Below are 21,857 nucleotides of genomic sequence, written 5' to 3' on the forward strand. Positions count from 1 at the left end.
CGTAGTGCCTAGAGCAGTGCCTACTGGCTGAATTACTGAACAAATAAATGAATGAGCAAAGGTCAGAGATAGGAGCAGGGTCAGGAACAAGGTTGAGGTCAGTACAGAAATGTGGCCTGACCAGAGCAGGGAAAGCTTACGGCCTTCGAGCGCTAAGGGGCAGGTGGGAGATTGGCTTCCTGTTGCCCAGTTCCCCTTACCACCTTACATCCAACACAGCCTGGTGATGTAAGCCCTCCTCAGCAAGTGCTCAGGATAGAGTGATTCTCCAGATGCTGAGCCTGTTGGAGCTGTGAATGCAGGACATGATAGGACGATTTCCTAACACTGTGTGCTTTGTGTCTAAGTAGGATGACTTGAATATAATGGCTTGCGTTTGACAATTTCTCAACAGCCCTTGAACTCACTGGAAATCTCCCTCTGATGTGGCTAGGAACCCAGTCCAGTCAAACACTTAAAACACTTAGGGACCGTTAAAGTCGGAACTAACGAGGAGGCCGGTTACCATGGAAACTGCCACCCCTGGTGGCCTCTTAAGGGAAGAAAGAATGAGGGCGGCAAAGTGGAAAAGGGCGGATTTGGGGGGAGCTGGAGCTGGAAGGTAGAGACTGGTGCATAGTGGAAGGAAGGAATTACTATTTATTACCAGCTTACCAGCTCCTTGGTGCCAGGCACTATGCTGAGCACTTGGCATACTTTTTTTTTTCTTTGTGTTTTAGGCAAAAGTTTCCCGTTCCATAGTTTGTACATAAAGTGTTTCATGACCTTGGTTTCAATCCCCACTATGTGTCAGCGTTCTCCCCATTTCCGCCCCAGGTTCCCCCTTTTCTTTTGTCATGATTTCCTACCCCTTCCTGCCTTCTCATCTTTGCTTTTGGGCAGATAATGCCCTTTCGATCTCGTATAATTGATTGTTCTAAGGAATACGTTCCTCTCGGGTGTTATTTTTTATCTTATGGGCTTGTCTATTGTCCAGCTGGGATATGATCTCCTGGAATGTCTTCCTTTCTAGGTCAGAAGGGTATCTTAGGGCCAGAGTCTTGGGTGTTCCCCCAGTCTCTGTCTGGTCTTTTTTGTGAATTTCGTTTTTTGTTCTACAATTTTCTCCTGCTCTGTCCAGGACCCTGTGTTGTGATCCCAGTCAGAGCAGTTGGTAGTGGTAGCTGGGCACCATCTAGTTCTGGTCTCGGGGTCAGGTAGGGTGTGGTTCATGTGGTTCATTAGTCCTTTGGATTAATTACTCCCTTGAGTCTTTGGTCTTCTTCACTCTCCCCTCACTCTGAATGGGAAGAGACCAGTTAACTTTTAAGACCTCAGATACTACTCACCAAAGTAGGACACAGAACATTGTCCTTACATATTATGTTGTGCCAATTGACGTAGGTGTCCCCCAAGTCTATGTTTCTTTGATGTCTAGCCTAGGAGCTTCATCCTATGAGGTGCTTGGTTATGTCTAAGAGGTTTCCCTGACTATACACTTTGTGTGCACTATATGAGCCACGCCTACAGCCATGTATGTACAGCTATTCGCAATCAAATCTGTATTTGCCAGTGGATGTGTTCCTTTATAGTCTCTCTCATCTCTTGGTGTATTTGTCCACCCATAAATTACTGTTTGTTAATGCTATTGCTGCGAAATTGTCTAAGCTATAGTAGTTACTGTAGTTGCCCATTATTCTTGCATTCCTCTCAGTGTCTTCTCTTGCCTTGGTCATGTTGTACTATATTATGTATTGCCTTTCCCTCCACCAATATTAACTCATGTTTTCTAACTGGTAATTTTCCCTCCCTCTCCCTCCTGTCCCTGGTAACCATCAAATAATGTTTTTCTTTTTTTTTCCTTGTGTGTAAATCTTTTGTTGTTACTTTATGGTAGTGGTCTCATGCAATATTTGTCCTTTCGTGATTGACTTATTTCACTCAGCATAGTGTCCTCCAGATTCATCCATGTTGTGAGATGTTTCCTGGATTCATCATTATTCTCTGTCATTGCGTAGCACTCCATTGTGTGTGTGTACCAGTTTGTTAATCCATTCATCTGTTGATAGGCACTTAGGTTGTTTCCATCTTTTGACATTGTGAATAAAGCTGCAATGAACATGGGTGTGCATATGCCTATTCATGTGATAGCTCTTATTTCTTTAGGGTATATACCTACGGGTGGGATTGCTGGATCATATGGTATTTCTATTTCAAGTTTTTTGAGGAATGCCATATCGTTTTCCAAAGCAGTTGTACTATTTTACATTCCCATCAGCAGTGTATCAGTTCCAATCTTCCCACAACCACACCAACATTTGTTATTTTCTGTTTTTTTGATTGGTGCCAGTAATGCCAAGGTGAAATGGTATCTCATTGTAGTTCTGATTTACAACTCTCCAATAGCTAATGATTGTGTGCATTTCTTCATATGTTAGCCACCTAAATGTCTTCTTTGGTGAAGTGTCTGTTCATTCCTTTGCCCATTTTTAAATTGTACTGTTTTATTGTTTAGATGTTGATGTTTTCTATAAATTTTATATATTAGTCCCTTGTCAGATATGTCGAAGCCAAAATTTTTTTCCCAGTCTGTAGGTTGTCTTTTGACTCCTTTGGAGAAGACTTTTGTTTAGCATAAGTTTTTAATTTTTAGGAGGTCCCATTTATCTGGTTCATCCTGTTCTGTCCGTGTATTTTTAGTTCTGTTTGGCACTCTATTCAACAGTTGGCATACTTTTGATCATTACAGCCCCCTGCAAGAAAAGCATTAGTTCTCTTTCCCTTCCAACCTCACTGACTGGCAAAGCATACGCCATTAATCAGCAAGATGGCCTATCTCCATTCCCAGTGCTTCTTATTGGAAAAGGTAACCTTGAACTCCCTGCCATTGGGAGCAAGGGTAGGGATAGGAAGGGTGGTCGGCTTCAATGCAGAACTGGAAAAAGCACATTCAATATTATAATAACTATGGTTTCCTCAACACAAACTACAGACAGTAAAGCTCAACATTTGTAAGCTGGTTTTTCTGCACTTTAGGCCACAAAAACAAACTCACACAATAGTGCTTGATGTTCAAAGTGACCTGTCATCCCTCCGGCAGAAAGTGAAAAAGCAATCCTGTATTACAACAACGAAGCAGGCTCTAAGTGACCATTTCTATCATACTATCAAAGCCTAAAGGATGTCTCTCTCAGTATCAACATAATGGTCTTCTAAAATTACCATTGCTTTGATTCATTTTAAGTCATGGTATTTAATTTCTTTGAAAAAATCAAATGACAATAAGGGAAGGTGTGAAGTATTTCTGTTTATTTAATCTAAGATGGGAGAAGATGGAGTAGACATACTTTTCCTTATTCCATCTGCTAAGTATGACTAAAAAACCTGGATACTATAAATAAAACAAACAAAAGGAGACTCTGAAAGGTGGCAAGAAGGCAGACCACTAAGGTCTTCAGGACCAGAGGAACAACATGGTGATGAGTCTCCTGATTTTTTGTTTGTTTGTTTGTTTGTTTTTGCCACATATATCCCAGGCTTGGAGCTGAATAAGCTGGTAACCCAGAAATACCAACAGGCACGGAAAAGGAAGCCCCAACAAAAGCCCACTCTCTCTAGCCAAAAAAAAAAAAAGGAAAGAAACAACCTAGCAACACAGACAAATTTTAAATAATAACTCTTCTACACCAACCAAAACCAGAGAAAAAACTGTGGCCCCACCCCCACCATCAAAGGCTGAGTAGGTAACCTAGACTTCCACCCTCATGTGGCTGTAATAACACACTCCAACCACTCCTTTCCCACCCTCTCCACTGCTGAAGTGGTGTCAGAGAAGGCCAAGTACAGAGCTGGGGCTATCATCCTTACTTACCAGCAGATAATGATGCCCCCGCCCCCCACACACACACACTATGCCAGTGGAGAGAACATGGGGGGCTTAGAATTCCACCTCCATCTGGCAGTAATGAGGGGTTCCTCCCTCTCCCTGCTGAGGCAGTATCAGAGAATGCCTACTGGAGAGCCAGAACTTTTACCACTTCCCAGTGGTAACGAGGCCAGCCCCTCCTTCTGACTTGTCACTGGCGGCAGTAAGGAGGGGAGCAGTAAGAAGGCACTCCTATCCCTCCCAAGCAGGGAGATATTAGTGGAGACCTAGTGTGCAGCAGGAACTCTCATTCCTGCCCAGCAATAACAAGGACCCCCCCCACCTCAGGTATCAATGGAGGCCAAGTGGGTGGATTTCTACCCCCACCTGGTAGTAATGAAGTGACAATCCCCTCCCCATGCCAGTGGCAATGTTAGGGAGGCCAGCTAGAAGAGAAGGCTGAAATGAGATCCAGAGTCTTATGACATAAAATGCCAAAGTTTTAGTCAAATATCACTTGCCATACCAAGAACAAGGAAGATCTAAAACTGAATGACAAAAAACAACTGGTATATGCCAACACTGAGATGACAAAGATGATAGAATTAACTGACAAAGATTTTAAAGCAGCCATTCATAAAAAATGCTTCAATGAGCAATTACAAACATACTTGAAACCAATGAAAAAATGGAGAGTCTCATCAGAGAAGTAGAAAATACAGAGAAAAACAAAGTGGAAATTTAAGAACGGAACAATACAATAACCAAAATAAAAAAAAAACTCAGTGGATAATCCAACAGCAGAATGGAAAGGACAGAGGAATCAGTGAATTTGAAGATAGAAGAATAAAAATTAATCTGAACAACAGAGAGAAAATAGACTAAAAAAAATTAACAGAGACTTAGGGACCTGTGGGACAACAACAAAGGATCTAACATTCATGTCACTGGAGTTCCAGAAGAAGAGAAGAAAGAGGGAGGGGCTGAAAAAGTATTCAAAGAAATTATGGCTGAAAACTTCATAAATTTGGCAAGACAAACAAACCTACAGATCCAATAATCTTAGTGAATTACAAATGGGATAAACCTAAAGAAATCCACAAAAAGACAAATCATAGTCAAACTTCTGAAAACTAAAGACAAAGAAAAAAATCTTGAAAGCAACAAAATAGAAATATCTTACCGAAAAGAAAAACAATTCAAAAGACAGGATTTCTCTTGAGAAACCACGAAGGCCAACAAATGTGGCACAATAGCTATGACACGTATATTTTCACAACAACAACCAAAAAATGTGTATGGTTGCATATATATGTGTAGGTATGTATATGTGTGCATATACATTCATACATATATATAAGCACATAGGGGGCAGAGTTATGGACACTTCTTAGACATAACCAAACACCTTGGGGGATAGGTTTTCTGGGTTTGAAGGCTTAGGCTCATAGCCTCGTGGGACAACTCAGTCAATTGGCATAATATAGTTCATAAAGTTTATGTTCAGCATCCTAGTTTGGTAAGGAGTGTCCGGGGTCTTAAAAGCTTGCAAGCAGACATCTAAGATACAACTGTTGGTCTCTATTCATCTGGAGCGAAAAAGAAAGAAAGTAAACAAAGTCTCAGAGAAGAAATTAATCTACGGTACATTCTAATAGTCTACATGGACCATGGCCTCATCTACCCTGAGATCAGAAAACTAGATGGTGCCCGGTATTGGTGTTATCTAGGGTATTGCACCATTCCTGGGCATGTGGCACCACTGAGCAATTTCTGTTAACCTGGTATGGCCCAACATCCTTCCTCAAGCATGGTAGTGTGTTAATTAAAAAATTAATGAGCTTGACTTGCATATTTGAGCAGATATTGTGGTAAAGTTATCTAAAAAAGGGACATCAAATGTTTGGACAAGAGTGCAATTTCAGTGCTTGCCATAGGTGCCATTTTCTGTAGATACACCGCTGGCCATACTGAGTTAATAGAAACTGCTCAGTGGTGCCATGCACCCAGTGCTGATGCAATACCTGCCATACCCTAGTTATGCCTCTGGGCCTGGCTATTAATACCGACAATTTTGATCAGGTCCACAAAAGATGGATCCTAAGGGAACGGGAGAAAAATATGGAACAGAACTCAAATTCTTAAAAGTCCAGACTTACTGGACTGGTTGAGACTAGGAAACTCCCTGAGATTATCGCCCTGAGATACCCTTTAAACACTGAACCAAAAGTATCCCCTTGTTGTTAGGTGCCATCAAGTTGGTTCCAGCTCAGCGACTCTATGTACAACAGAAAGAAACACTGCCCATTCCTGTGCCATTCTTACAATCATTGTTATGCTTGAGACCATTGTTGCAGCCACTGTGTCAGCCCATCTTTTATTGAGGGTCTTTCTCTTTTTTGCTGACCCTCTACTTTACCAAGCATGATATCCAATGTCTTAGGCTGTTTTCTCTAGAGAAGCAAAACCAGTAAAGCATATAAACATACATATATAGAGAGATATAGGGTCGCTATGAGTCGGAATCGACTTGACGGCAGTGGGTTTGTTTTTGGTTTTTTTTTTTTTTTGGTATACAGAGATTTATATCAAGGAAATGGCTCACAGGATTGTAGAAACTGGTAAGTCTCAAGTCCATGGGTCAAGCTGGAGGCTTCGCCTAACTCTAATAGCTGCAGGTGCTGGCAAACCCAAGATCGGCAGGTCAGACAGCGGGGCTCTGGCTCACAGGTTGCAGAGGGCAACAAGGTATACTTATTTCCCTTTTTGCTAAATAAGAAATTGTCTCATAAAATAAAGAATATCACCTATAAGAATTGTGCTCCTTTAAAAAACTATCTATAGAGACCAAATGGTCAACAATTACTCTAATGCAAAGATGAAAAGGACAGGGAAACTAGATTACCGGAAATGGAACAACAGAAAAGAACAGAAATAAAGAGAATGTTAACACTTTGTGGAAAATGTAACCAATGTCACTGAACAATTTGTGTAGGCATTGTAAAATGGCAACCTAAACAGCTGTGTAAACTTTCACTGAAAACATAACAAAATATTATTTTTTTTAAAAAAGATAAAAAGTGGCACGGTATTTTTCAAGTGCTTAAAGAAACGAATTGTGAACCCAGAATCCCATATCCATGAAAATATCCTCAAGAATGAACAGAAAATCAAGGAATCTCAGATGAAGAACGACTAGGAGAATTTGTCACCAAGAGACGTACCCTGAAAGAATGGCTACAGGAAGTTCTCTAAACAAACAAACAAACAAATAAACAAAGACAAAAGAAGAAATCCTAAAAAAGAACATCAGAAAGGAAGAAGGAACATGGTGAGCAAAAATATGGGTAAATACAACAGACTTTTTTCCTCCTCTTGAGTTGTCTAAATCATATTTGACGATTGAAGTTAAAATCATGAAATTGTCTGATGTGGTGCTGAATGTATGTAGAAGATATTTAAGACAATTAAGTTGCAGATGGGTAAGGGTAAAGGGATGAAAAGGGAGAAAAGCTTTCTATACTTCACACAAACTGGTAAAATAGCAACACCAGTAAACTATGATAAATTAGACATACATAATGTAATACCTACAGCAAGCACTAAAAAATGTATAAAAAGAGATACACCCAAAAACACTATCAATAAACAAATTAAATTCTAGAAAGGGTTCGAGTAAACCATAGGAAGGCAAGAAAGAGAAAACAGAAATGAATACAGAAAGAAAAAATAGGAAACAAAATAATTAAATGGAAAACTTAGCCCTAATATATCAATAATTACCTTAAATGTAAATGGTATAAATACAGCAATTAAGAGAGAGATTTCACAGCAAAGATTGTTGAAGATTTTGCTGGCAGAAAACTTCCCAAACATTTTTAAAGACAAAAAGCTGACCATCCAAGAATCTCAACTAACCCCATACAGGATAGACCCCAAAAGAAAGTCACCAAGACAGATCATAATCACACTTGACAAAACCAAAGACAAAAAAAGATTCCTGAGAGCAGCTTGAGAAAAAGGAAAAGTCACTTACAAAGGGGAAACAATAAGACTAAGCTCTGATTACTGAACAGAATCTATGCAGGCAAGAAGGCAATGAGATGATGTTATGGATTGAATTGTGTCCCCCCAAAATGTCTGTCAACTTGGCTAGGCCATTTTCTTAGTCATCTAGTACTGCTGTAACAGAAATGGATGGCTTTAACAAAGAGAAATTTATTCACTCACAGTCTAGGAGGCTAGAAGTCCAAATTCAGGGTACCAGCTCCAGGGGAAGGTTTCCTTTGAGTCAGCCCTGGAGGAAGGCCCTTGTCATCAATCTTCCCCTGGTCTAGGAGCTTCTTAGTGCAGGGACCCTGGGTCCAAAAGACATGCTCCTCTCCTGGCTTTTGTTTCTTGGTGGTATTAGGTCCCCTATCTCTCTGCTTGCATCTCTCTTTTATATCTCAAAAGAGATTCACTCAAGACACAACCTAATCTTGTAGTTTGAGTCCTGCCTCATTAGCATAACTGCCTCTAATTCTGCCTCATTAATATCATAGACGTAGGATTTACAACACATAGGAAAATCACATCAGATGACAAAATGGTGGACAACCACACAATACTGGGAATCATGACCTAACTAAGTTGACAGATATTTTGGGGGGACACAATTCAATCCATGACATTCCACACTTTGGCCCCCCAAAATTTGTGTCATTGCCACATGTAAAACACATTCACCCCATCACATCATAGCAAAAGTTTTTTAAATCAACTCCAAGTTAAAAATCCAAAAATTCCTCTTCATCTGTGAAATCTAGAATACGAGTTATCTACTTTCAAAGTACAATGGTGGAACAGGCACAAGCTAGACATTTCCAATACAAATGGGAATAATTGGAGGGAAAGAAGGGATAACAGGCACCAAGCAAGTCAGCAGAATACATTATATTTGCCCTCAAGGCTTGAAAATAATCCTCTGTTCTCTGAGACCATTTAGACAATGGCCCTGCCCTCCAGACTCTAGGTATTGGCCACACTCTCCAGATTCTGAGTGGAGGCCCATTGGTTCTGGGCTTCAGCTCCGAACTTCCAGGCCCGCTGGGATGGCAACTCTGCTCCCTCAAATTTGGGTGGCCCATTTTCCTGGTCCACCTGAGTGGCGACTCCACCCTTTGAGACTCCAGAGGCCTCGGCCTTACCCGTTGAGACTAAGACAGCTCTGCTTCCTGTGTTCCTTGCATCTTCAGCTTCTGCACCCTGAATTTGGTCTTCTAGCCTCCTAGACTGTGAGAGAATAAATTTGTTTGTTAAAGCCATTCACTTGTGGTATTTCTGTTATAGCAACACTAGATAACTAAGACAGATGACATATAAAATCTTGGAAAAAAAAAACTGGCAAACAAGAATAATATATCCTGCAAAATTATCTCTCAAATACTGTGGTGAAGTTAGAACATTTTCAGAAAGGCAGAAAATAATGAAATTTGTAAAAATCAAACCAAATTTGTAAGAAATATTAAAAGGAGTCCTTTGTTTAGAGAACCAGCAACATCAGACAACAACCGGAGTCTAGGACACAGGACAACATCAGTCAGATACCTAAATAGGTAAAAACTCTCAGTAACAAAACAAAGCTAAAAGACTTGAAACAGGGAAACAGAGATGGCAATCTGTAAATGGCAACATCAGAACAGTGAAAGGGGGAATAAACGGTGTAGGTATAGAACTTTCAAATGAAGAGGAAGTCAAGGTGATATCAAGTAATAAAAGACTGATTCAGACTTAGGAAGATAAGGGTAAATTTCAAGGAAAACACAAAGTTAACAAACCTACAGAGCAGAATAAAAAAGAAGAAAAACATAAAGTCTCAGTAAACAGAGAATCTATAATAAAGAAAGAAAATCCACAAACAAAAGGGACTCAACACAGGAAAATAACAGGAACAAAGAAAACTTGAGCACCATAAAAAAAAAAACACAATATGACAGCAATAAATTGAATGTAATCACAATCAATAACCCCACTGAATGTAGATGGCTTAAATGCACCTGTAAAGAGACAGAGAGTAACAGATTGGATAAAAAAGCACAACCCATCAATATGCTATCTACAAGAGACACACATTAGACACAAAGACATAAATATATTAAAAATCAAAGGGTAGAGAAAAATATCAAGCAAACAGTAATCAAAAAGGGCAGGAGTGGCAATATTAATCTCAGATAAAATAGACTTTAAGGGAAAATCAACCATAAAGGATAAGGAAGGACATTATATAATGATTGAAGGGACAACTCACCAAGAAAACACAACCTTAATAAATATCTATGCACCCAAAGACAGGGCTTCAAAATACATAAAACAAGCTCTGACAACACTGAAAAGAGAAACAGACAGTTCTACAATAATAGTAGGAGACATCAATATACCACTACCACTCTTGGTAAAGGACGGAACATCTAGAAACGAACACAACACAGATACAGAAGATCTAAAGGCCACAATCAACCAACTGGACTTCATAGACATATATAGAGCACTCCACCCAACAGCAGCAAAGTACACATTATTTTCCAGTGCACATGGAACATTCTCTAGAATAGACCACATTTTAGGCCACAGAGCAACCTCGATAAAATCCAAAACATTGAAATAATACAAAACATTCTTTCTGATCATAGTGCCATAAAAGTAAAAATCAATAACAGGAAGAGCAAGGAAAAAAAATCAAATTCGTGAAAACTGAATAACGCCTTGCTTAAAAACCACTGGGTAATAGAAGAAATCAAAGAGGAAGAAATTTTAAAAATTCCTGGAATCTAATGAAAATGAAAACACATCATACCAAAACCTTTGGGACACAGCAAAAGCAGTGCTCAGAGGCCAATTTAAGCAATAAATGCGCACATCAAAAAAGAAGAACAGGACAAAATCAAAACATTAGCTTTACAACTTGAACAAATAGAAAGGGAGCAGCGAAAGTAGCCCACAGGTACCAGAAGAAGGAGATAATAAAGCTTAGAGCAGAAATAAATGAAATAGAGAACAGAAAAACAATAAGAAGAACCAACAAGACCAAAAGTTGGATCTTTGAAAAGATCAACAAAGCTGACAAACCACTGGCTAAACTGACAAAAGAAAATAGGAGAGGATGCAAACAACCCAAATAAGAAATGAGATGGGGAACATTACAGCAGACTCAACTGGAATAAAAAGGATCATAGCATAATATTATGAAAAATTGTACTGCAACAAGTTTGAGAACCTAGAGGAAATGGACAAATCTCTAGAAACACAATACCTACCTAAACTAACACACACTGAGAGAAAAAATCTGAACGGACCCATAATAATAGATGAGACCAAAGAGACTTAAAAAAAAAAAAAAAACTAACAACAACAACAAAAAGAAATCCTGGCCCAGACAGCTTCACTAGATAATTCTGCCTAGCATTCAGAGAAGATCTCATATCAGTACTACTCAAACTATTTCAGAGCATAGAAAAGGAAAGAGTATTCCCAAATTCATTCTGTGAAGCCAGCATAGCCCTGATACTAAAGCCAGGCAAAGATACCACAAAAAAGAAAATCACGGAACAATATCTCTTATGAATGCATATGCAGAGATTCTCAACAAAATTCTAGCCAACAGAATTCAGCTTCATATCAAAAAAATAATATACTACGACCAAGTGGGATTCACACCAGGTATGCAAGCATGGTTCAATATTAGAAAATTGATCAGCATAATTTATTACAAAAATAGAACAAAAGAAAAAATCACATGGTCATGTCAGTAGATGCAGAAAACGCATTTGATAAAGTCCAACGCCCATTCCTGATTTAAAAAAAAAAAACTCTCAATGATAAAGAACCGAAGAGAAATTCCTTGATATAACAAAGGGCATCTATACAAAATCAAAAGCCAACATCGTTCTCAATGGAGAGAGGCTGAAAGCATTCCCCCTGAGAACAGGAACAAGGCAAGGATGCCCTTTATCACTCTTCCTATTTAACGTTGTGCTGAAAGTCCTAGCTAGAGCAATAAAGCAAGAAGAAGAAATAACAGGCATGCAGATTGGAAAGGAAGAAGTAAAACTATCCCTATTCGCAGATGATATGATCCTATACATAAAGAACCCCAAAGATTCCACAAGAAAACTACTGGAACTAATAGGAAGATTCAGCAGAATAGCAGGATACAAGATCAACAAACAAAAATCAGTTGGATTCCTATACACCGATGAAGAGAACTTCGAAAAGGAAATTAGGAAAACAGTATCATTTATAATAGCACCTAAAAAGATAAAATGCTTAAGAATAAATTTAACCAGGGACATAAAAGACATATACAGGCATACCTCGGAGATATTGCAGATTTGGCTCCAGACCACTGCAATAAAGCAAATATCACAATAAAGCGAGTCACATGATTTTTTTTTGTTTCCCAGTGCATATAAAAATTATGTTGATTTCTACATTTATTGATAAAAATGCTAACCATTATCTGAGCTTTCCATGAGTCATAATCTTGTTACTGGAGGAGGGTCTTGTCTCGATGTTGATGGCTGCTGACTGATCAGGGTGGTGGCTGCTGAAGGTTGAGGTGGCTGTGGCAATTTCTTAAAATAAGACAAGAATTAAGTTTGCTGCATCGATTGACTTTTCCTTCCACTTGAAGACTTAGAGGCTGTTGTAGGGCTATTAATTGGCCTAATTTCAATATTGTTGTGTCTGAGAGCATAAGGAGGAGTGAGGAGAGAGAGAGAGAAGGAGGAATGGCTGGTCAGTGGAGCTGTCAGAACACACATGACATTTATAAATTAAGTTTGCTGTCTTATATGCGTGTGGTTCATGGTGTCCCTAAACAATTACAATAGTAACATCAAAGATATAACAGATATAATAATAATGAAAAAGTTTAAATATTGCAAGAATTGTCAAAATGTAACACAGAGATACAAAGTGAGCACATGCTATTGGAAAAATGGCACCAATAGACTTGCTCAATGCAGGGTTGCCACAAACCTTCAATTTGTAAAAAATGCAGTATCTTGGAAGTGCGATGAAATGAATTGCAACAAAATGAGGTATGCCTCTACTAAGAAAACTACAAAACACTATTGCAAGAAGCCAAAAGACACTTACGTAAATGGAAAAACATACAATGCTCATGGATAGGAAGACTCAAACACCGTGAAATGTCAATTCTACCCAAAGTGATCTACAGATATAATGCAATACCGATTCAAATACCAACAGCATTCTTTAATGAGACGGAAAAACTAATCACCAACTTTATGTAGAAAGGAAAGACATCCCGGATAAGCAAAGCATTATTGAAGAAGAAGAACAAAGTAGGAGGCCTTACACTACCTGATCTCAGAACCTATTATGCAACCAGGGTAGTCAAAACAGCCTGGTACTGGTACTGGTACAATGACAGACCAACGGAACAGAATGGAGAACTCAGATGTAAATCCATCCACCTATGGTCAGCTGATCTTTGACAAAGGACCAAAGACCTTTAAATGGGGAAAAGAAAATCTGTTTAACAAATGGTGCTGGCAAAACTGTATGTACATCTGTAAAAAAAAAAAAAATGAAAGAGGACCCATATTCACACCATACACAAAAACTAACTGAAAGTGGATCAAAGACCTAAATATAAAACTGGAAATGGTAAAGATCATGGATGAAAAAATAGGGACAACACCTGGGGCCCTAATGCATGGCGTATAAAGAGAATACAAACCATAACTAACAATGCACAAACACCAGAAGATAAAGAAGATAACTGGGAGCTCCTAAAAATTAAACACTTATTGGCCCCTGGACACCCTTTTAACTCAGTACTGAAGTCACTCCTGAGGTTCACCCTTCAGTCAAAAATTAGACAGGCCCATAAAATAAAATGAGACTAAATGGGCACACCATCTTTGTGGCAGCAATGAGAAGGCAGAAGGGGACAGGAAAGATGGTAATGAGGAACCCAAGGTCGAGGGGGGAGAGTGTTGATATGTTGTGGAGCTGGCAACCAATGTCACAAAACAATATGTGTATTGCTTAATGAGAAACTCATTTGCTCTGTAAACCTTCATCGAAAGTAGAATAAAAAAAATTAAACACTTATGCTCATCAAAAGACTTCACCGAAGAGTAAAAAGAGAACCTACAGAATGGGAAAAAATATTCAGTTACAACATATCTGACAGGGGTCTAATCTCTAAAATCTATAGATTACTTCAACACCTCAGTAACAAAAAGACAAATAATCCATTTTAAAAAATGAGCCAATGATATGAACAGGCACTTCATCAAAGAAGACATTCAGGAGGCTAACAGACACATGAGGAAATCATTAGCCAATAAAAAAAAATTTTTTTATATATATAGAGAGAGAGAAATGCAAATCAAAACTACAGTGATATACCATCTCATCCTGATATCACTGGCACTAATCAAAAAAGTAGAAAATAACAAATGTTGGAGAAGTTACAGAGAGATTGGAACTCTTATGCAGTGCTGGTGGTAATGTAAAATGGTACAACCACTGTGGAAAAAAATATGGCACCTCTTTAAAAAGCTAGAAATAGAAATACCATATGATCCAACAATCCAGCTACTAGGAATATATCCTAGAGAAATAAGAGCCTTCACATGAATAGACATAGGCACACCCATGTTCATTGCAGCATTATTCACAACAGCAAAAAGATGGAAACTACCTAGATGTCCATCAACAGATGAATGGATAAATAAATTAGGCTACATATACATAATGCAATACTATGCAAAGATAAAGAACAATGATGAATCTGGGAAACATCTCACAATATGGATGAATCTGGAGGGCATTATGCAGAGTGAAATAAGTCAATCACAAAAGGACAAATATTGTATGAGACAACTATTACAAAAACCCAAAAGATTTACACCCAGAAAAAAACAACAATCTTTGATGGTTATGAGGGAGGGAAGGGAGGGGAGGAGAAATTACTAACTGGGTATTAGACAAACATTAACTTTGGTAAAGGCAACAACAACAACACACAATATAGAGGAAGTCAGTACAACCTGACAAAGGCAAAGTCTTAGAAACTTCCTAGGCACATCCAGACACCTTGAGTTACTGGGGCTGAGGGCTTGGGACAATGGTCTTGTGGGACATGTAGGTCAATTGGCATAAAACAGTTCATAAAGAAAATGTACATCCTACTTTGTTGAGTAGCATCTGGGGTCTTAAAACCTTGTGAGCTGCCATCAAAAATACATCTATTGTATTTCGCTCTGTCGGGAACAAAGGAGAATGAAGAAAAAAGACACAAGGAAAAAATTTGTTCAAAGGCCTAATGGACCATATGAACCAGAGCCTCCACCAGCCTGAGCCCAGAAGAACTGGATGGTGCTGGGCTACCATCACCAACCACTCTGAAGGGGATCACAATAGAGAGTCTTGGACAGAGCAGGAGAAAAATGCAGAACAAAATTCAAATTCACACACACACACACACACACACAAAAGGCCAGACTTACTGGTCTGACAGAGACTGGAGGAACACCCAAGACTATGGCCCCCAGGCACCCTGCTGACTCAGAACTGAAGCCATCCCCAAAGATCGCCTTTCAGCCAAAGATGGGAAAGGCCTATAAAACAAAAAATAACACTCATGAGGTACGTGCTTCATAGTTCAATCATGTATAGGAGACTGATGGGCACGCCAGCCCAAAAGCAAAGATGAGAAGGCAGGAAGGGACAGGAAAACTGAATGAAAGGAAACAGGGAAACTGGTGTGGAGAAGGGGAGAGTGTTGACGCATCCAGGGGTTGGTAACTAATGTCACGAAACATTTTGTGTGTTAACTGTTTAATGAGAAACTAATTTGCTCTGTAAGCTTTCACCTAAAGCATAATAAAATAAATAAATAGAGGAAGTAGATGGAAAATCAGCAAGAATATAGAAGAACTCAACAACTCAGCAACCAATGGAATCCAAACGTTTGTAGAACGTTCCATTCAACAACAGCAGAATATACATTACTGTCAAGTGCCCATGGAACACATACCAAGATAGACTATATCCTGGGCAGTAAACAAACCCCAACAAATTTAAAAGAAATGAAATCATACAGTGTGATCTCAGACTACAAAGGAATTGAACTAGAAATCAGTAACAGAAAGATAAAGAAAAATCTGCTAACACTTGGAAACTAATAACACGCTTCTAACCACTAATGTAAAGGTTGGCAGTTCGAACCAACCCAGCAGTGCCATGGAACAAAAGGCCTGGCTATCTGCTTCCATTTAGATTACAGCCAAGAAAACCCTATGGAGAAGTTCTATGCTCTCTGTAACACATGGGGTCTCCACGAGTCAGAATGGACTCAATGGCAACTAACATCAACAACAACAAATAACTCTTGGGCCAAAAAAGAAGTCTCAAGAGAAATTAAAAAATACATCAAGTTGAATGAGAATAAAAATACAACATATCGAAATTTGTGAGACACATGTAAAACTATTGCTGAGAGGAAATGTCTGAAATCAATAAGCTAAGCTCTCACCTTGTTGTGGGTTGAATTGTGCCCTCTAAAAAGTTTTGCTGAAGTACAAATCCCCAGTACCTGGCTATGTGACCTTATTTGGAAATAGGGTCTTTGCAGATGAGCCCTAATCCAATGACCAAACCCATGCCATGGAGTTGATTATGACTCATAACCACCCTATAGGACAGAGTAGAACTGCCCTGTAGGGTTTCCAAGGCTGTAATCTTACTGCACCTCAACATAAAGAAAGCCAAACTCCTCACAGTTGAACCAGTAAGCAACATCATGATAAAATGAGAAAAGACTGAAGTTGTCAAGGATTTCATTTTTACTTGGATCCACAGTCAACACCCATGGAAGCAACAGTCGAGAAATCAAAAGACGCATTGGATTGAGCAGATCAGCTGCAAAAGACCTCTTTAAAGTGTTAAAAAGCGAAGATGTCACTTTAAGCACTAATGTGTGCCTGACCCAAGCCATGGTGATTTCAATTGCCTCATATGCATGTGAAAGCTGGACAGTGAAGGAGGAACACTGAAGAAGAATTGTTGCCTTTGAATCATGGTGTTGGTGAAGAATATTGAATATACCATGGACTTTCAAAAGAACAAACAAATCTGTCTTGGAAGAAGTACAGCCAGAATGTTCCTTAGAAGCAAGGATGGCAAGACTTGGTCTCATATACTTTGGACATGTTATCAGGAGGGATCAGTCCCTGGAGAAGGACATCATGCTTGGTAGAGGGTCAGTGCAAAAAAGGAAGACCCTGCACGAGATGGATTGACACAGTGGCTGCAACAATGGGCTCAAGGATAACGATTGTGAGGATGGCGCAGGACCACACAGTGTTCTGTTTTGTTGTGCATAGGGTTGCTATGAGTCAGAACCAACTGGACGGTACCTAACAACAACAGCAATCTTTATGAAAGCAGACTGCCACATCTTTCTCCCACGGAGAGGTTAGCAGCTGAACGCTAACCACTGCACCACCAGAGCTCCTTCAACCCAATGACTGGTGGGCCCTAATCCAATGACTGGTATCTTTATGAGTGGCAAACAGGGATAATACCATGTCACAGCAAAGTTAGAGATCTGAGTGGTGTTGCTGCAAGTCAAGGAATGCCAAGGATTGCTGGCAACCACCAGAAACTAAGAGAGACGCATGGAACAGATTCTCCCTCAGAGCCTCCAGAAGGAACCAACCTTGCTGGCTCCTTGAATTTTACACTTCTAGCTCCCAGAACTTTGAGAGAATAAATTTTTGTCGTTTTAAGCCACCAAGTTTGTGGGCATCCATAAGCAAAAAAGTGAACCTCACCCTAAGTCTCAAGCTTTACACAAAAATTAAAATAAACTCAAAATAGATCACAGAGTTAAATGTAAAACCTAAAGCTATAATTTTTTTAAGTTAAAAAAATGGACAAAATCTTTGGGATTTAAGGTTAGACAAAGAATTCTTAGACTTGACACCAAAACACAATCCTTAGAAGGAAAACTTAACAAATTGGACTTCATCGAAATTAAAATTTTTTGCTGCACAAAACACCACGTGAAGAGATGAAAAGACAAGTTACATGTGAGAGAAAATATTTACACGTCACATATCCTACAAAGAACTACTATCCAGAATATATAAAGAACTCTCAAAACTTAATAGTAAAAAATAAGAAGTCCAGTTAAAAATTCAGCAGAAGACATAAGCAAACATTTGAGGAAGAGGATATACAGATAGCAAATAATCACATGAAAAGATGTTAAACATCCTGAGCCGCTCCAAAAAAAAAAAAAGCCCATTGCCTCCAGTGAATTCCAACTCACAATGACCCTACAGGACAGAGTAGAGCTGCCCCATAGGGTTTCCAAAGAGCAGCTGGTGGATTCGAACTGCGGACCTTTTGGTTAGCAGTTGAGCTCTTAACCACTACACTACCTGGGGTCCTCAGCCATTATCAAAAACTCGTTGCCGTGGATTCCGACTCATAGCGACCCTATACCAAAGCAAAAACCCTTTGCCTCGAGTCAATTCCAACTCATAGTGACCCTATAGGACAGAGCAGAACCGCCCCATAGGGTTTCCAAAGAGCGGCTGGTGGATTCGAATTGCCAACATTTTGGTTAGCAGCCCAGTTCTTAACCACTGTCCCACGAGCACTCCTACGCAATACAAATTAAGATCGCATTGAGACGTCACTATACACCTATCTGAATGGCTAAAAGAGAAAAAATAACGACAACATCAAAAGCTGGTGAGTATACAGAGAAACTGGATCCCTCATACACCGCTGGTGGAAATGTGCCACTCTGTGTACAGCCACTATGGAAAATATTTTGTAAGTTTCTTAAAAAAACTAAATATACACTTACAGTATAACCCAGTAATTGCACTCCTGGACATTTACCCCAGAGAAACGAAGACTTACGATCACACAAAAATCAATGTTTATAGCACTGGAAACCCTGGTGGCGTAGTGGTTGAGAGCTATAGCTGCTAACCAAAAGGTCAGCAGTTCAAATCCACCAGACGCTCCTTGGAAACTCTATAGGGCAGTTCTATCCTGTCCTATAGGGTCGCTATGAGTCAGAATCGACTCGACGGCAGTGGGATTATAGCAAGTTTATTCCTGATAGCCCCAAACTGGAAACAGTCCAGATGTCCTTTAACTGGTGAATGGTTAAACAGACAGTGGTACAGCCATACCACAGAATACTACTTCGCAATAAAAAGGGAAGACAATTTGACACGCTTGGACAAATGTCCAACTTTCCTCTTTTGTAACAAGGGGGAGATGGTCTAGAGGGCCTTTGTTTCAGGTGGTGGGGTCATGATGAGAGGACTTTTGCGAGAGCTTGGGCGTTTTTTTTTTTTAAAGAACTCTTACCAAAAATACAAACCTACTGCCGTCGAGTCGATTCCGATTCATAGCGACCCTATAGGACAGAGTAGAACTGCCCCATAGAGTTTCCAAGGAGCGCCTGGCGGACTCGAACTGCCGACCTCTTGGTTAGCAGCCGTAGCACTTAACCACTACGCCGCTAGGGTTTCCGAAGAACTCTTAGAGACTCAAAAAAGCCAGAAAGAAGTGGCATGATGAATACTGGCTGTGGTGCTTCATGGGGTATCCCAGCTCCATTTTGGAAGCCGGAGCACGGGAGAAAGGGTGTTTAGCGTAGGTGCATTCTATTCGCACAAACCAAGACATCTGCGTGGTTGTGAAGGGTGGCTATTGCCTTCTTAGGCTAAGATGGGATATGGTGGCTATGAAGCTTAAAAACCGAAAGGACTCTGCTCCCAGGAACGTAAGGAAATGCCTTTGTCCTGATACACAAAGATCAAGGATTTACCCGGCAAAGGACCTGAAAGCCTGGAGAAAGCCACATTGCCTCCTGGACACTCGGAATAACGCCAAGTCCAGTATCAGAGCATACTCAGCTGGTAGAATAATAATTTTCATATGGCTCTCAAGCAAGGCCAGTGTGTGCATTGTATCCACACTCGTAAATGGAGGTAGGGAGAAACAGTCAATGAAAAATTCTGCAAGTGGAAAAACTCTGCAGGTGCAATTACTGCACAAGTTATGCAAAGGCGGGCTCTTATAGGTCGGATTTGAACTCCCGCTAACGCCGGAAGCACCCGTTGCTACGGGGTCTCCTGAGGGTGTTTCTACGGTCTCCCAACAGCCAATCCTAGCGCCAGGCTTGTTTGAGGGGCGTAGCCATGGGGAGACAGTGACCAATGGCAGAGAGGCCCGTGAATACGGGGATGGCAAACTGACTGAGGTGAAGGCCTGAGCGCGCAAGCCAGGGGCAAGCTGAGGAACTGTAGCTTGTTTCTCGGCTTGAGCTGTTAGTCTGAGCTGTAGCCACCACACGTGGACTCCTGTCTGCTGTTAAACATGGAAGATCCACAGAGAGAACGCCAGCGGATGGTACGGCGCCACCACCTCGAGAAGAAAGAGCTGCAGGCCCGCATCCAGGCCATGAAGAACTCGGTCCCAAAGAGCGACAAGAGAAGAAGAAAGCAGTTGTTCCTAGAAGTAGCCCGCCTCGAGGCCGAGATGGAGCAGAAGCACTGCCAGGAGTTGGAGAAGTTCCAGGAGAGCTTCCCTGACAACAGCAACCTCGAGGGTGTCGCTGAAAATCTTGCCAAGATGGATCTCGAGAACCAGCCTCCCCGCCAGTCCAGGGAACAGAAAAGGCGCGAAAGAAGGGCGGCCTTGGTGAGGGAACGCCAGGAGAGGGTCCTCGAGTCTGAGATGGAGCATCTCGCTGGTTTCCGCCGCGACGAGGAGGAGAAGCTCTCAGTCATCTTGGGGGCCAAGAATCTGGAGATGAAGAATATGCCGGCCGACGGCCACTGCATGTACCGCGCCATCCAAGACCAGCTGGTGTTCTCCGTGACCGTGGAGAGCTTGCGGAGCCGCACCGCTGACTACATGCAGAGGCACATCGATGACTTTCTGCCCTTCTTCAGCGACTCCGAAACCGGCGACGCCTACAGCCGCGATGAATTCTTGAGCTACTGCAAGGACATCGTGCGAAACGCGTCGTGGGGAGGCCAGCTCGAGCTGAGGGCCCTGTCGCACGTCCTGCAGACCCCTATCGAGGTGATCCAGGCCGACTCGCCCGTTGTCGTCATCGGGGAGGAGTACGCCAAGAAGCCGCTGGTCCTCGTCTATGTGCGCTACGCCTGCAACCTCGGCGAGCACTACAACTCCGTGAAGCCGCTGGAGGCAAGCGCCGTCGGGGGTGCAGCCCCCCGCCTCTTCTAGGGCCGCCACCGCCGCCGCCGCCGCCGCCACGAGCCACGCCGCCTCCGGAGCTGTAGCCGCCGCCGCGTCTCCTTAGTAGGATCGATTTTTTTTCTTCTCTGCTTTTTCTTGCTTCTTTTTGCTTAAAATGCCTTGGCTTTCCTACCTTGTCTTTCTATCCACTTCTCTCCTTCCTTAAGTGCTTCTTTGACCGCGTGGGGGGCGGGAGACGATAAGAAGGAAAACATCTTGGCAAGCTCTAACTGTGTCTTTCCCTTAAGGGTCTTTGCCTCCCTCGCCGACGGAAATTGGTCGTATTATGGAGAGCTTTGGAATAACTGTTGGAACTTTGGGTTTGATTCATTTATAAGGTGGAAAAATAAGTTTAGTAAAATACCAGCTTTGTGTCTTACGATTGTCCTATAAGTATAACGGATTACTTAGAGAAAGTTGGAGTTGATGGGATTGAAATGCTTTGTGGATGTCTTTTGCTTCATTCTTTGGAAAAAAAGCGTATTATGGGTATTTGTTTTGGTTTGCTTTTATTTATTTTTACATTATGTAAGCCGGGCTACTCAGGAGACGTTTCAAGTTGTGAGCGAGAGTTCCAGTAGTACTTTTGTTTTGTTTTTTCATAAAATCTTGTGTGGTTCCGAATTAATTTTTCTGGTTTAGATGTTTACTAAGTTCTAAGTGATAGAATTTGTTAAGTGTGGAAGTTAAATGTAAG

General features: G+C 40.8%; 1 protein-coding gene across 1 annotated transcript; it reads left to right on the forward strand.

The window, feature by feature from the left end:
- Positions 1 to 20,272: 20,272 nt before the first annotated feature.
- On the forward strand, positions 20,273 to 21,148 carry OTUD6A (OTU deubiquitinase 6A). Its single transcript, XM_003412685.1, has one exon. It carries the CDS (start codon positions 20,273 to 20,275, stop codon positions 21,146 to 21,148), a length of 876 nt encoding a protein of 291 aa, XP_003412733.1.
- Positions 21,149 to 21,857: the final 709 nt, after the last annotated feature.

This window comes from Loxodonta africana, chromosome X (assembly GCF_030014295.1).
Source record: "Loxodonta africana isolate mLoxAfr1 chromosome X, mLoxAfr1.hap2, whole genome shotgun sequence".
Taxonomy (NCBI): domain Eukaryota; kingdom Metazoa; phylum Chordata; class Mammalia; order Proboscidea; family Elephantidae; genus Loxodonta; species Loxodonta africana.